This window comes from Dromaius novaehollandiae, chromosome 3 (assembly GCF_036370855.1).
Source record: "Dromaius novaehollandiae isolate bDroNov1 chromosome 3, bDroNov1.hap1, whole genome shotgun sequence".
NCBI lineage: Eukaryota > Metazoa > Chordata > Aves > Casuariiformes > Dromaiidae > Dromaius > Dromaius novaehollandiae.
In genome coordinates, this window is record NC_088100.1 from 104447979 (window position 1) to 104464163 (window position 16185).

Here is a 16185-nt window from a genome sequence, read left to right on the forward strand (position 1 = left end):
AAATTACCATGAAGGACACGAAAAGCTCAGAAAAGAAGTGCTTTTTCACACAATCCGGAATTAAATTGGAGGACTCATTGCCACAGAATGATTTGGGTCCCAAAATACAACTGGGGGTACTGAGAGGCTTGTTAAGGCTGCCCATCCATTGCAAAATGCTGAATGCATTACTTCCCATTTTGGAACCTCTTTCTCACTGTGTGAAAAGTAATTAGACAAATTCGTGGTAAAATGATCCACCAAAACCAAGATTAATACCATGATGCATATGCAACCTCCCACTCAGAAAGTCCCTAAAACTGTGATTGTCAGACGCTAGGAGGGTGTGTGAAGAAAAGGCATCACTTTCATACTTACCCTGATATATATTCCTTTCCTAATTAGCTGGTGGTTACTGTCAGAGGCATAATAATAGCTAATTGTCTTTTGTAGCCATCTGCTGCGTTTTGGTTGGTCTGAGCCAACACAGCAGATTTGGGGTAAGTTGTATCTTTTTTCTCAAGGTCTGAAGTTACAATATACTGTAGTTATGAAATGCATAGCTGGAATGGATCTTTGAACAGTTTAGATCAGCATACCCTTCGTATAAAAGACATGGCTTGAAAAATTTGTAGCGATGATATAAAGCCCTGAAAACATTTTACATCTGGATCTGTATAAAAATTGGTCTTGTTAGGCTGCCTAAGCAAGTGCGTTGCTCTGTATAGTGCATTCATGCAATACAATAAACTATAATAAAACATGAATGGTCCCATAAAATTATATTGATCCAATGCTTTACCATACGATGTTCTCACTAGGGAGCATGTTCCCATTTGCAGGTACAAGGACTTCTGATGAAAATTCTTAGTCCGTTGGAATGAAACAGTGCTCAAAATGTATTCAGTACGCTTTATAATGCAGCATACTGTGTTTTATGAGTCAAAGGAATATCTGTAGTGGGTAAATAATAAAATTAATACAAGGGGTGATTTTCACATGCTGCTTAGTCTGATGGGTCCCTTCCTACACTGATGTACACGGTTGTGAGTATCAGCGCAGCTGTACTCACACTTGCCAAGTGGCACAGAATATACAAACGCAGAAGAAGCGTTATTCGTCAAATCAAAAGCTCAGTTAAGCTTTCTTTCCCTTCTCCTGCCCTTCTCCTTTCCCAGTAGGATTGAAAATTTCAGATCTTTCATGTCTGCTTTTCGGGTATTTTGAAACAAGTAAAAATAGAACAGTTAAAGGTATAGAACATAAGTCAGTAGAAGATCTACGTAAAGATACCCAAGCTGGCTTTATGTTGACAACTGTGGCTGTTGTAAATGGTTTAAGTGCGGCAGCAAAGACCTCTGTGGCTGCAGAGGTGCAGCTGTGGACTTTAAAATGGCTACTTTGTGCATCTGAGCTTTGAAAATGGCAAACTGGAAATGGTGCACTTAAGATCTAATCAGGAAAAATTGATGGCCCAGTTATTCCAGCATTGCTATTTTTGTCATTTCTACCCAGATCAACTGACTTCCACGGATGCTGTTTGGAAACAAAGATTGTTTCATTTTCAAATTAACACAGTATTTTGTAATTACAAAAATCATTGCTCTTGTGAAACACTATTACTCTGAAACAGACTGCCCACGCCGAAAACCGTTCTGGGCTGCCCTGTTGCTGAGTATCTTTATCTGCATAGTCATTGTTGGACAGCTTTGCCAGGCAGAAAGCTATTAGTTAAAATGTTAATTTTAGCATTGTGGTATTGCTTCTTCTGTTGTTCTTTTCTTAAACACTAATTATCATTATAATGATTATGATTATGAAATAAGTTCTGCTTTAAAGTTTCAGAATGAAATTATGATTTACATTCCTTTAAGTATTTATTGCAAGTTTAAAAATAATATTCTTTCTTGACTAACAGCAGTTAACTCAAATTCTGGTATACTTTATATGTGCAATGGAGATAACTACACAGGACTAGTCTTGTGATGACAGTAATTTGCAGTAAGTGATACAGCTGAAATAGGAAATGTTCCAAATTTTTCAAGACTATATAAATGACACAAATGTCTTGTGTGTTCATTTTATTTGGTAGAACTGAAGAGTTCAAGAACTACAAAGTGTATAGTTTTGTAAACTTAGAGGCACACTTATATGCATGTGTTTGATATTAACTCTGAATTTTGTTATTAAAATAGTGAAAGTTTCATGACCATAAATGTAATTGTAAATCATTAATTATTGACTTGTTTGCTCTCCAAAAATGTTTTAATTAATTGGGGTTCATTTGATCCAACATAATGCATGGACATTTTTTCCTGGAATTTTGAAATGACTGTGTTTTAGAAAGTACATTTGCTTGCCTAACTCAATAGAGCTAAAGTGAGTGATATTTTGGGAGATTCTAATTTTAAATTTTGTCTAATGCATATTTCTCCTCAACCAAATAGTTACAATGTTAAAAATAATTGTTTGTCATCCAACTAAGATGTGTTTGTTACTGACTTTGTAGATTTTGCATTTTTCTTAGTTATCTAGAGTTTACAGCTCTACAGCTTGCTGAAGTAGTCCTCTGTGTTTAGGGTATATTCTGAAGGTTCAATTGTAACCTGGCTGAATGATAAAATTTGAATAGACCAACACTGCTTCTTTTCTGTTTTATTGCTTGAATTTAATAAGTGACTTAATCTATTTACTGTATAATGTATGTTTATATCATTGCTTCATGAATATTGACAAAAATCTTTTTGAACTTGCAGCAAGTAGTGGCAGCAATAAATGCAGGAATCATACCTTTAGGAAACACATCTACTCAGATCAGTCACTGGGACTTGGGAAGTTCCTTCTTCTTTGCTGGCACTGTTATTACCACCATAGGTAGGACACGGCTTATTATCTTTTTATAGTTTATGAGCGGAAACTCTTTTGATTTCAAATGTGTGCATATATTTGTTAATGGTAAATCTTCCAAATCTACTGGTTTAAAGTAGGGAGTTATTATGTAGTTGTAGGGACAGAAATGATAGTTGTCTTTAAGGTTTCCTAGCTGAATTAATAATTCTTCAATAGAAGGAAAATGTTGCTGTAGATTTCTGTGAGGTGACTATAAGAGGCTGTGGAAATATTTTATGAGAAGAATTTGGTCAGCTGTGTAATCATGAATGTTAAATAGGGCATGATTTAAAACACATGTGCATTAAAACTTGACTGAGATGTATAGAATTTCAAATCTATATAATCACATTCTACATTGTTGCTTTCTCTAAATTCCGAGTAAGATGAGAACGTTGTAAAGATTCAGCTCAGTTTAATTAAATCAAATCAAAGTGTTGTGTCGATAGGCAGATTCACATTCGGAGGCTTACTCTGAGCAAGCTTCTGTTGCATTGAGAAAAATCCAAAGCTGTTGGGTGCTTTGTCCACGGTCTCATGCCCTGGGAGTAGTCTGGATCCTGTCTGCATGTAAGAGCTGCAGTCCCTCTGAGCAGGTGTAACCAGGAGCAGTACTTGATCTTTTAGTTCCTTCCCTTTGGCTGCAGGATCAAGCACTATTCAGAGATGTGGTGCAACTCACACAATACTCATCAGGTCGTAGGAGGGGCATCCACAAAGATGTTTGAATGAGAAATCAGATGAAGAAAAGTAAGACCTACATTACGAGAGCAATGTGTAAAGAATTGTAGCACTGTTACAATTATTATCTTTATATAGTATTCATATGCTTATTGTTAAGGAAGGGGATGTTCTGTTAAAGTGTTTTATACACCTTTGTTTTCTTTATGTAGTGTGTACTATATTTATTTTTGTGTGTTTGGGTATACACATGTCTGTTTATAAATATTGTGTCTTTGTGCAATATTTCTTTCACATCTGGAGTGACTAAAACACAGGTTTAGTGAAAACAAAAAGTGAAACTCTCACCTAACTGAAGTCAGTAACAATATTGATTTCACACCATCAGACCCACAAGGTAATAAAAAACAAGTATTGAAAAATGTAAATTTTTATCAGATTATGCCAGCAAAAACAACAGCCAGGAGAGGATAGCTGCTTAGCCTTACATTATCCTCATCTGACAGCTTAAACTTTACATCATAAATTTAACTTCTATTCTAAAGATACGTATTTATTAAAACTGCTCAATATCTTTTGCAGCAGTGTGTTTTGTTTCTAAATTACTTATTTCTTACCCTTTAGAATAATTTAATCAAAGCATATTATTGAAAATAAGTAAATATCCATGGTCCTGTAGAGAATGGTTGTATCTCAACATTTGTCAGTTCCAAATAAGGATAAGAAGTTAAGCTATGAAAAATGTTCAGGGAATTAAATGATTCAAAAAATTGTTTTTAAACAGTGGAATGTTTTGTTTCACTATTTCATTTCTAGATAAAACTTTAAGGCTTTTCTAAACAAAAAGTTTCCTGATTTAGGTTAGCGACCTGATTCTAGTGAAACGTGTGAGTCCTGCCTAGAGGCAAGAAGGGCTCCAGGCCTCAGATCCACTGTTCCTGAGAGGCAAGATAACCTAGTAGGAAATATATTTGAAAATTAACATTTCAGGTCATTTCTGCAGACTATAGTAGTCAGAATCAGATCAAACTAGACAACTCTAAGTTCTATGTCAGATTTCATGACAGAAAACTGAGAAAATCTAGAGGAAAGAAATGCGTAAAGTATTTTGCCTTTGGAATACTGTGTTTTTCATCAGAGAACCTTTCTGATGGGAAACTCCTAGCAGGTTACTGTTCAGAGCTTTGTTTGTTAGGACTGCAGGACTGCCAGCGTACATTAATGCTGTAATATGTTTCACATTGTCTTACTTGTATAAACCATCTTCCTGGTGGTTCCTTGCAATATGACAGGAAGTGGAGCTGTCGTGAAAACCCTTTCACCAGAATTGTGACTGCCCCAGGAAAATGGTGATGAGCATAACTGTCGGGTGTGTTTTCTCTTATTCTTTATATAATTACATATCGTCAAGTGGTTTTGTGTTTTGAAACTACACTGTAATATCCGTTCTCTTCGTATATGAGTAAGCTTTTGATAATGAAGGCATTCCTTCCAATTTGAGGGCATATGGCTATCAAATAACATGGTATTTTAAATTGTCAAGAGACTAAAAATGCAGATTATGAGCATTTCCAGAGAGCTGTCATAAGTCTCAGACAAACACTACAGATATTCTCTTTGGACCAAGACATGACCTTATAAATTCATAAAAATGACTTTATGGAAGTTTTATAAATATGAATAAAATTTATAAATATTTTGTCCTTGAGACTATCTACCTCAAAGAAGTCCTTGAATAGAGGAAAACAGAATTATTGCCATTTACAGAAAATGATAGTTTTCCAGTGTTGCAGCAGATTCTCTATCTTTCCAAACCTCTTATTAGTATAATTTTACTGTGTCTTTTACCCTACACTCCTGGTGATATCTCAGAATCCAAGGAATTCAATTGGAACCAGTAGTTTGTCTATGGATAGTGTTTCCCAAACCTTTCTTTAATGATAGTACCACTTGAACTTCTTCTGAAAAAGCCCATGGATTATCTTGCATCCCAGAAATATTTGGTCCCTAGTGAGAGGGAGTAATAAAGATAGCAATTAGTATTTGCCTAAGCAAAAAGTTATTTTTTTACAATGTCATCTTTTTATTGCAATAACCATAAGCACTTTAGTGAAAAATACTGATCATGTATTTTTGTAGCTATTGGCTGTAGTCAAGAACCATCTCTACTTTTACTGACAACTTTGTTATTATACTTGACCTCATGTAGGCTGATGAAAGGCTGTCCGATGGGGACATGCAGATTTATCGAGTAGAAGCCAGTTACCAAGCAAAGGTAACACTAAAGAAAGCATGATTTGGCATTTATGTAACAATTTTTTTAATCTCTTACAATCCTTGATGTTAGACAATAAATGATAGGTATTATAAAATTAATAAATTCTGTTTTAACAGAACATAGTCTGTCATACTGTTGTTAGATCTTTCCTAAGAAGTGGATTTAGTTGAGAGATCAGGGTAAAAAAATTTCACAAGATTCTGTTTAGAAAAGATCCTTTGTAGCTTTTTTTGTTATGTCTGAGTGGATTGTCTTTTGCTTTGCCTTTATTATTGTACGACAAAATAAAACTTGGTTCAAGGGACCTTGACAGTTATGGATTTGGCTTGTTTAGGTGTTCTCATCTGTGGATATGTTTCTAGAACACAGTTCCAGATAATCCCTAAGAGGGAAAAGGCATAAGAGAGGAAGCTGGAAGTACTGAAATTGCTTATAATAAATATTGTTGCAGTACTGTGGAGGCTGCAAAACACAAAGGATCTTCTTTTTTCTACCTGACAATGCCATTTTTCAGTTAGCTCTATTCCAAGACCACATGCCGAAAGAAAATTAAAAAGAGGACTGAGAAGTTTGGAAGGAAAGCGGGAAAAAATGGAAACTCAATCATAAAGCTGGAGATGGTGCTGAGGAAGAGGAAAATAATCCTTCTTTCATCTCTTTTTATTCTGAAGTTTCATTATTGCCTCTCCACATATGTTTTTATCCTTGAGGTCATTTCTTCAATAAGAAGTTTAACTCAGAAGTGGGCAGATAGCCACAACCCACGCCTCCCTGCCCCCAGCAGCTTATATTCTAGGTCTTGGGAAAATTTCCTATTGGCAAGAGGGTACGAAAGGAGACCTCTCTTGCTCCAAGCTTGAGCTTGCATGCAGAAAAATGAAAAAAAAAGGTAGACCTTCAACTTAGTGATCTTTTTGCTAAATGACTGCTGTCTCAGCACGTAAATATGTCAGAAATAGTGTCATGAAAGCCTCCACTAGATTCCTGTAGGTCTTCCTCTCAATAACAGCTGTATTATTTCTGCTGTTACAACAGCCACAGTGGCTTTTTCAAGCATCACAATTAGACATATAGTAGAAATAATATTTAACAATGGCACATATAGGTTTAAATGCAATTTCACTATGAGGAATACTTTTCTGCCCTTTTCCCACTGCCTGAACCCAGGCTTTTCTTGTGAAGTCAGGACATTTTAAAGTCTTATTACATTGCTTACTCATTTGACTCAATAATAAAATCCTGCTGCTAAATCTGTCCAAATCTGTCCCTTTTGGAACAATTTCACTGCATTTCTGAATTATGAAGTAACAGAATAATGTGTTGATAACTAGAATGCACAAAATATATGTTTGCTGTTATAAAAGGATAAGTATTGTAGATAACCAAATGTTTTACCTATTATGTCAGATAATCATTATAAAGATAAAAGATTACAAATGATGTTAAAAAGTTTGTTTCCTTAGCTCAGATAAGTAAGAGGTTTCACAAACTTGTGATACCATTGTTTTCTTTTTCTTGTATCTTTTTGTGCCACAAAATAACAGAGTTTGGCTCAGCTTTTCTTGTGCTTCTTCACATAATTTTCCGTAAAAGAGAAACAGTAACGACCTTCTTAAAAAATTCAACTTTTCATCCTCGAGTTTTCCCCAAAACTTTCCCCCAACAAAAGAAGACGTTCATTTTATCTAGAATACTGTTTTTAACCTTTTTCAATTAGCAGGTCACTAAAATTTTGCAGGGGAGGTAGGGACTCCTATGCTGAGAACTTAGGCGTTTAGATTTTATTTGTTAATCACCTTTTGTGGTTTCTGTAGGAGTAACCCATGTACACCAAAGGGTCCATGGACCACTGTGGAGCAAAAAATGCTCTGGAAGGCAATGTACCTTTGTTAGGTGTAGAAGCATTCAAGGGTGAATATGAAAGTGGAAGCAGCTAAGGATGAACATAAAAAATTCATTTCAAAAGATTACTACAATTTGCCTACCTGAATATAAATGCTGGGATTTCTGTAGTTTGTATTTTTGAAATGGAGGAGAGAAAAGCAAGAAAATGCACAGGTGGCTGAGGAAGGGGTTGATGAAAATCTCCTAAAAATAAATAACTTAAAATATATTTGGCTCAAGAATATTCTGATATGTTATTTTTACCATCAAATTGGCACTGAAATCTGCATGGGCCTGTTGCTTAAACAGTATTGGCTACATGGTGGATATTGGAAGACATGGCTTTTGAGGACCTGTTTTTCCAAGGGCTGCTCAACTCAAAATAATCTTCCTCGGTTTCCTTTCCAAAGCAACAGATAAGGTATCATTAAGGCAGAGTCATGGATCATGTCCTCCACTAACAGCTTGGGTGTATGTATCCAGATATCCTATAGCTTCCCATATGGGTATATCTGGGGGAAGGCTGAAGATAACCAGTTGGTAAGGCCAGCTGCAGAGCACTGCAGAGACAGTGTGGCTAAGAGTTAAGATTTGTGAAAATGTGGTAGTGAGAGACACATTAATAGGATCACTAGGTAATGAGGTGGAAATGGTCCTTCCATCTCTTACTTTGTAGAGGACTCCACAAAAACCTCCTGTTTGTCTTACAGTGATTTCATATCATCCCTCAAAATGTGTTATGTTTTTAAATATGTATATCTCATCTGATAAAATGTCAACAGAAAGAACTATTTTCTTTAATAAAAAAACAAACTAAGATCTCTTCAGAATTCAGTCTTTCCTCTAGGTTAGTGTTATGCTTACCTTCCCATCTCCACACTGCAGTTCTTACAGAAGACAGGAGAGTTAAAATAGCTTTTTAGTCTCTCTTTTTTCCATTTTAGTTTTTCTCCTTTGCTTTTTATTGCTCCTTTAAAAAAGTGTCTGAATTTGACCCAGTTATTAGCAATTGACAAATAGGGGTTCACTCATGCTCTGTGGAGACCTGTTAGGGTTTGGCAACTAAATTCTTCAAATATTACATCTGTACTGAGTATGTTCTCTCCCAGGACAGCAGAGACTAAGCAAGATTTCCTCTGTAATTACTTCTCCCAGGAACAGTGAGCTGAGAGTATATTGCCCTCTATTTTTTCCTCTATTTGTTCAGGCAATATGAAAGAAGGCTTATCTGACTTGAATGCTGAGGAAACAAGTATTGGATTATTCAAGCTTCAGAAGTAATAGATTGGGATGAGACTGCTGGCAGGTAGGGAGCCTGGAACCGTGGTCTGCTGGAGGAAGGACCATGGTGAAAAGCTGAAAGGAAACGATACCAGATGAAGAGTTCAGATACAGGGAATGAGAGCTTGCATATCAGAAAAAACGTGAATCGAATAGGCAAATCAGAGATAAGAAATTGAGCCTCTCTGACCAAAAAGACTGGGACTAAGAGAAGAACAGGGCCAGGTTTTCCCAGGACATGCCCAGAATACTTAAGGTTAAGGTTTCTCTGAAAGTTGAGAAGTGCAAGATTCCTTGTGCTGCCCAAAGTCAAGCCACTTGTGAGTTTATGTGGTAATGCACAGCTCACAGCTTTAATTACGCAGATGCATGCTAATTTTTCCACCAACCCCTTTTTGATATGCAAGCATCTGGTAAAGTGCAAGCACTTGTATGCTACAAGCACTTGAGCTATTTCAGGTGATGTTTTAACTTTAAATTGTTAGCTCTATTAGAAAAGCCATGAAAAGGTCATGTAGCCTCATAGTAGTGTGAATGTACAAATGAACTCCTGTTGACCTGATGAATTCTGTATTCTGGAAAGGAAACTTTGGTATAAAGGGATGTTGCCTCTTTAGGGAAGGTGGTGGCATCAATGACATTTCATATCACTGTTCGTATCTTTTTTTGCACTGATCTTTTTCACACGTTTTGGTTCTTTTAGTCCTGATTCAGAGCAATATTAAGTATTTACATTTCTTGTAAAACTGAGTTTCCAAATATGTTTATGTTCTGGAATATTTTTCCAGCCTACTGGAATGTTTTTCAACATTGATGTGGTTTCATTAAAAATCGGGTTTTTTAAAATATACTTTTATTTTAAATGATAAACTTTCTTCTAGGCAACTCCGATAGTGTTATGTTGGTGTGGTGTTTATTGATTATTGGGCCTTGAAAAGGGAGGAGGAGGAAGACAGACCATTTCTGCACTTCGGTGTGCTTGCACATTCTGACTTTTTAATCTTTTTTCTTCCTCAGAATTAGCAAAAAGTTGTGTTAAAACTAATAACTAGGTATGCAGCTTTCCATCATTCTTCCGCGCCTTCCATAATTTCCTAAACAACAGACTATGCTTAGCACAGTTCTGCAGAAGTCTTGCTGTGGAGTGAAAAATGTCAGTTTGTCAATTGTGACACATTCTCCAATTTACACTGCAAATGAGCATTGAAATTTTCACAGCTTACTCTGTTAATGCTAGTGTGCTAATGGAACTGGATTTTGTTTTCTTTATTTAGATTTCTTGCCACCAGCTAATCACTCTAGAGTTTCTGAGCCTCCTTGTCATGTCCAGTTTAATTTCCAAGTTGCAAGAACTTGTTTATATCAACAAAGGAAAGGCTACTGGAAAGAGCTGCTGAATATAGTTACATTGTTTGCAGAAAGCTTGTATGAGTGAAATTATTTCCTGCTTCCCTTTTTGTTTATATTAGTAATTGCATCAGGAGTGGTGCAACTAACCATGAGAATCTCAAATCCTGGAAACAAACAGAGGCAAAGGATTTTGGATCTCAAAGAACATTCAGAAAAAAAGCAAATGTTTTGTGCTTTATTTCTAGTAGGTAAATAACAAAATTGGAGCCTCTGAGTCACTTTTTGAGGGTAGGGTTTAGAGGTCAAAACAAAAGCACCTGTACACAGTATCTGTCTCCCCCAGGATGATCTACTGGTGAGTTCCCCTCTGACCATGTTAAACTGTTTACCATCCTGTGCTGCTTTATTCACAGCTGTTTGCACTTACTGTTTAGTTGAGCTGCTAAGGAGGACCAGCTTTTAAAAAGAGAATGGCAGCGCTAATCAAAGCCAGACTTTTTAGAAGCTAACGAAATAACATCAGTGTCTTGGGCAGTAACCTGTTCTGAAAATGAAGCTGTCTCAGCTGCAGTTCCTGCCTACTGATCACCTTTGACAGTAAGGCCCTTGTTTGGATGCCTTTAGCACCAGTCCTAGGTTCTGGGAAACTGCAAATCTCTTACTGAGCAATTTGACAGGTCTGGTGAGATCTGGCTGATGGCATATGGTTTTATGAGATGAGAGCCTGCCTAATATAATTCCTACATGTGTGGGGCAGTGGCTAGTGCTCACAGGGAACAGCTGGGTCTGGATTGTCCAACGTGGTACTGAACTGGAGATCTAGGACCTGCTGAAGAAAAGGTCCAGTGGGTCCAGGTCCCAGCTCCTCCTTCACTCCGGTGTTTGTTTGTAAGCTGGCTGTAACATCCCTAATAGCTATCACCTAAGTCGTGAGCCAGCTTTACACTAGTGTCCTTGCCAAATGGATCACAAAGGTAGGAGGAGATTCTTAGGCTGTGTCTAGGTTGGGAAGGTACCTGCATCACAGAAATGTTTAAAAAGATGTGTAAGGAACTGGACAATAAATAAGGGTATAATTCTAATGTGTATTTTGTCAATTTGTTGCTCATTTGGAGGTGAGGATTATCTCAGGCTTGAGGCTGCTTTATTTAGGTCAACATGATACTAAAATGCAAGTTCAGTTTCCCTGCATGTCTCCATGACATGTGAAAATGCAAGTTCAGTTTCCCTGCATGTCTCCATGACATGTGGCAACCTCTTTAATGCCTAAAACAGTACAAAGAATACCTATTTTCTGTTATTTTTTATTTTAGTGGTATGGCTGGGGAAGCACAGGACAAAACTTAGTTCTGTGAAGTTACAAAATGCTTTTCAGTTGCTGTTTAGAAGACACATACAGCATCAAAAGTGTCAAGCTTATGCAACCTGATGTGAAGTAGTACTACTTAAGCTGATGGATTCTATTTCAATGATATTTAAAAGATAACTACAGTTTTTGCAAAGAATATGAGGAGTAAGTCGGATTGACAGCCTAGAAGGGCTTAAAGATTTCTTGAAGAAAAATCATCTGCTGGTAGTAGTAGATCTGATGTGTTGTGCCACGAGCATTATGAAATAAAATAGCATTAAAGTATCACTATAGTACATTAGCATTTTATAAAAGTGTTTCTTTTTTATATGCTGAGAGCTCTTTCTATTTTATAGTTTTCTCATTATTGCCAGCAGCTTGGTCCCATTAAAAAAACAACTGAAAAATCAAAAGGGAAGTTGGGTAGAAATAAAGGCAAAGGGGAAATTAACAAAATCCATTAACTTTTCTCAGTGAGTCTTTTGCTGTATTGAATCCTCTGGTGCTTTGGAAAATCTCTCCCTCTAGTATCATCCTTTTTGCAAGTTCTGCGTCAGTTGGTCTGATAGTAAGCTAAGGTCTAGATAGTTGAAGGCTTGATTTGTTCAGATCTCAGTGTGGGATAGAAATCCAGATTTTGCAGTAGAAAAGTTTATTTCTACAGTAAAATGAAGATAATCTGCATATGCAATGCTTCAAGTAAAGACAGTAAAAAATGTTAAAAACTGAGGCAGACTGCTAATGCTAGTGAAATTGTTGGGTACCAAAGTGTACCTGACTGTTGGGTATTGTGTTGACTTCAGTTTTTCATTTGGGAGAAAAGGAGACATTTGCAAGAGACACTTGTGAATTGGTGGTTGGTGGTAAAAAGGACTAATGGAACACAAAGCTTAGGTGGTAGCACAGAAAAATCTTTTATTTGTGTTATCTGCCCTTTTCTGGTCATTTCGAATTTGACCAATGAAGAGTTAGATGCCTTTCCAGGTGTGTGCATGGGAAAAAAGTAATGTAAGCTGTAGGAAAGACAAGTGCCTGCTATGCAGCAGCTAAAAATAAATACATGGGATAGTAAAACAGCCTGTAAAACTGTATATGATGAGTTGCTCTTTTTCTCTAAGTATTCTTGTATTGAGTACTATTAGTTAAAATTTTAGCCTGGGGTAGCACAGGAGGAGGATGAAAAATAACATCTTTTTCCTTCTAGCTATTTTACTCTCTGAAAGTCATCCTATTCTTGCTAAGGCAGTCTCAGATTGAATTTTTTTAAGAGAGGTAGTTAGAAATACTCTTTCGATAGTGCTAAGATTAGCATTTGTTTTTTGCTTTTATTAAGGCTCTGTGTGGGGACAAATCTCCAAGTAGTGTTACTGTTGGGACTTCACTAGAGATGTGCTTCTCTCCCTTTTGCAGCACTTGTGTGGAATTCTGATGTTTTTTTGCTGTTCTAGTAACCAGGGCCTGGAGAACTGAAGAAAAGACATTACTTCATATGGGCATCTTTACTGTAAATGTTTCATGGCAACCATACAAACTGTAAATGCAAGCCTCACTTGGCAGACAAGAATATGATGGGTAATCATGGACCCAGTTAGATCTGTCACCTGCAGTGATCCTTACTCAAAGTCAGTCATTCCACCTGAAATCAGTGTAATTCAGTATGCTCACATACAGTGGATATGTAAGTATTACTTTAGTATTTAGATGAATAAGCAAGAAGTATCAAGCAGTCAGAGCAATAAAAAGCATTCCAATTCTGAGAATTAAAATATTGTAGGAAATCCACTAAGGCTGAATTTTTTCCTTTGGTTATTATTTTTTTCCCCCTGCTTTGAATGTAACTGCATTTTTTTCATTCCACAGAACTTGCTATTCTTTTCTGTTTGAGATGCTTTAGTGAGATTCTCAGTTTAAATGTATATTTAAATTCTAGTAACCAATATTAAGACTATATCTGGTTAAGGATGATACTGTTGGAAAACATCGGAGGTGGTTCTTATCTCCAAGAATGTCACAAAGGTGACTGGAATTGTAACCACATGGAACCCGTTCTCATCTCTGATAGCCAGACCCCAGCTTTAACTTGGGTAATTGCTGTCATCAACTCCTGCTTTCTAGGTTTTCCTTCTCACCTTATTTATCTGGGTATATAATCTGAACTAAATACTTCTCAAGAATGGCTTGACAATGTTTGCCACTTGTGGAGCTAGCAAATAAACTCTTTTCTGTCCCTGATATTAGTTGTATGACTTTAGTTCCAAAAGGTTTTCTTTTGGTAAAGATAAATACTTGCAGGACTGGATCCTTTGTATTATATTCTAGTATTTTGTTAATCCATAAAAACTCCTCATCATCTTAAGAGACTGGATAGAAAGGAAATACCCTCCTCTTACCTACACTTGCTGTTTCTTCTTGTCCAAAATCAGACTATTTTAGTTGCTTTTTTTTCCCTTCAGCTCTAGGATTAGTCATAGTGAGAGCTCTTGGTCAACGTGTAGTTTTTTGCAGACTTCCGTTCTTAAATTACATCCATTGGGCTGTATATTATTAATGACTTGCTCAGCTCACCTGAACTTTCTGGGTAGTATGGCACAAATACTTAACAGAAAAAGCATGGATAGATGACCTCAGTTTACAGGCCTTTGAGTCTTTTTGCTGTGTGATGCATCACAGCAAATGATGTGGGATCAGCATGATGCTTGCTATCCAGTGCTGTGCTCATTTTGCTGCTGTGTTCTCTTGTCTGTCTTATTTAGATCACAAATTCTTTGAAGCAAGCATTTTGGGTCGTAAAGGTAACAACATGATCAAGTATCCCAAGTGTCTGTATTGTTCACTTTAACTGATGATACATTAAGGAAATATTTTGCAATATATAGCTAAAATTGCTAACTTTTATTTCCTAGTGCGGAACCAGGAAATAATTCCTACATCAGATTTCCCAGACATTAAGGATTAATGCTTCTTCTAATTTATGTAGTGTAAATTTTATGCGATATTTGAATATTAATTAAAAAAACCCTAATTTTCAGGAAGACTGAAATGTGATTTTCAATGTAATGGTTGATCATTTTATTTCACTTTAATATTTTATTTAAATAAATAATATATAGTAATGGTAGAGGCTATTAGAGCCATTACAACTTTGCCTTTTAAATAGATAACACTTCCATGATATTTGAGGTATTCCTATGGAAAATAACTTCTGTAATTTTAATAGCTTAAAATGATCTTTGATTACATGTTGGTACCCACTCTAAAGTCATATCTGTTTGACCTGGCAGTCTGAGTGTAGTTGTAGATTTGGGCATCAATTTGCTGGAATGCATTCGGTGTCACCAGTGCATCACTGCTGGGTTATGACTTTTCTTCCCTTGAAGCTGACCTGGAGGTTTTAATTTATGCTTTTATTGCACTACAATTTGATAAACTTTGCTCTAATCAGAAAACCACGGATTATTTGCAAAAATCAGCATTTGGGCTCTTGGTGAAGAACCAGGGGAGCTGCTTGGAAGAATGGGTACACAGGAGACTACATTTGCTAGAATTCTGGCAGTGTTAGTGGACCCAGAGCCATGGAAGTGCTCTTGGTGGAGAAAAACTTCTGCTCTCTGGCTTGCTCTATTCTTTCCCTGATACAGAAAGAATGGTGCATGTGAAAAGAGGTATACTAGGAGCTGGAAACACTGCTCCACATGTCAGACTGTAAAAGCCTGAGAAAGGAGAAGTCCTCTGACCATATGTCTGTCTACTGTCTGGTTAAGTGCTGGTCAGAGATAAATGTGCTTACCAGAACAAGAGTCCATTATCTGATTCACTGTTCCATTATAGACCATCAAGACTGAATAATTTTTAATTTTTTGTGTCTCATTATGGGATTTATTGAGCTTCAACTGAGCCCTGAAGTGATGTTTTCTTAGGCTACATAAAAATGTAATTTAGTTTTACATTTGACTGAAATACCTTATTTTGCTGTGAGATGCTTTGTAGATCATCTGCATGAAGAGAGATCTATAAATCAGTAATGACTCATGACAGTCTTATTAATATATTGTTCTTAGTAAATAGCTTTTGAATCTGCCCTTGCAAGGACCATATGCAAAATAATTGCTCCCTCTCTACTCTCAACTTTCCACTGCTAATTAGTCATTGCTGTTAAATTGTTCAGAATTTCTATGTCTACATACAAATATGAAATACAGATTTAATGTTCAACTAAACTTGTAATCACTTTTATCCACTATAGGTCAGTGAAGATTTGGAGGATTCATTATTCTGTAATCTTGTTCTGTGCTTTTGTTTTGCAATATTGAATCTGTGGTTTTTCTATGATTGGGTGAAAGGAAGAGTAGCCAGCATGGTTCTGCAGCCATAAGTGGAGAAGAAATGAGTCAGAAATGCACACACTCTATAACTGAGCAGTTGGAACTAGTAGGATATCAATCTCAACACAGGTTTAGATATGAATTAAGACACTGAAATGTAAGGATTAAAGATT

At 36.4% G+C, this 16185-nt stretch overlaps 1 protein-coding gene across 4 annotated transcripts in view; it reads left to right on the forward strand.

Moving 5' to 3' along the window:
- KCNK2 (potassium two pore domain channel subfamily K member 2) overlaps positions 1 to 16185 on the forward strand; it is a 112694-nt gene that overhangs the window by 48436 nt on the left and 48073 nt on the right. For all 4 annotated transcript variants that reach the window (XM_026102351.2, XM_026102352.2, XM_064509684.1 and 1 more), the window contains one exon: positions 2736 to 2853. In XM_026102351.2, the coding sequence (XP_025958136.1) occupies positions 2736 to 2853 (118 nt within the window). The remainder of the gene's footprint in view (positions 1 to 2735; positions 2854 to 16185) is intronic.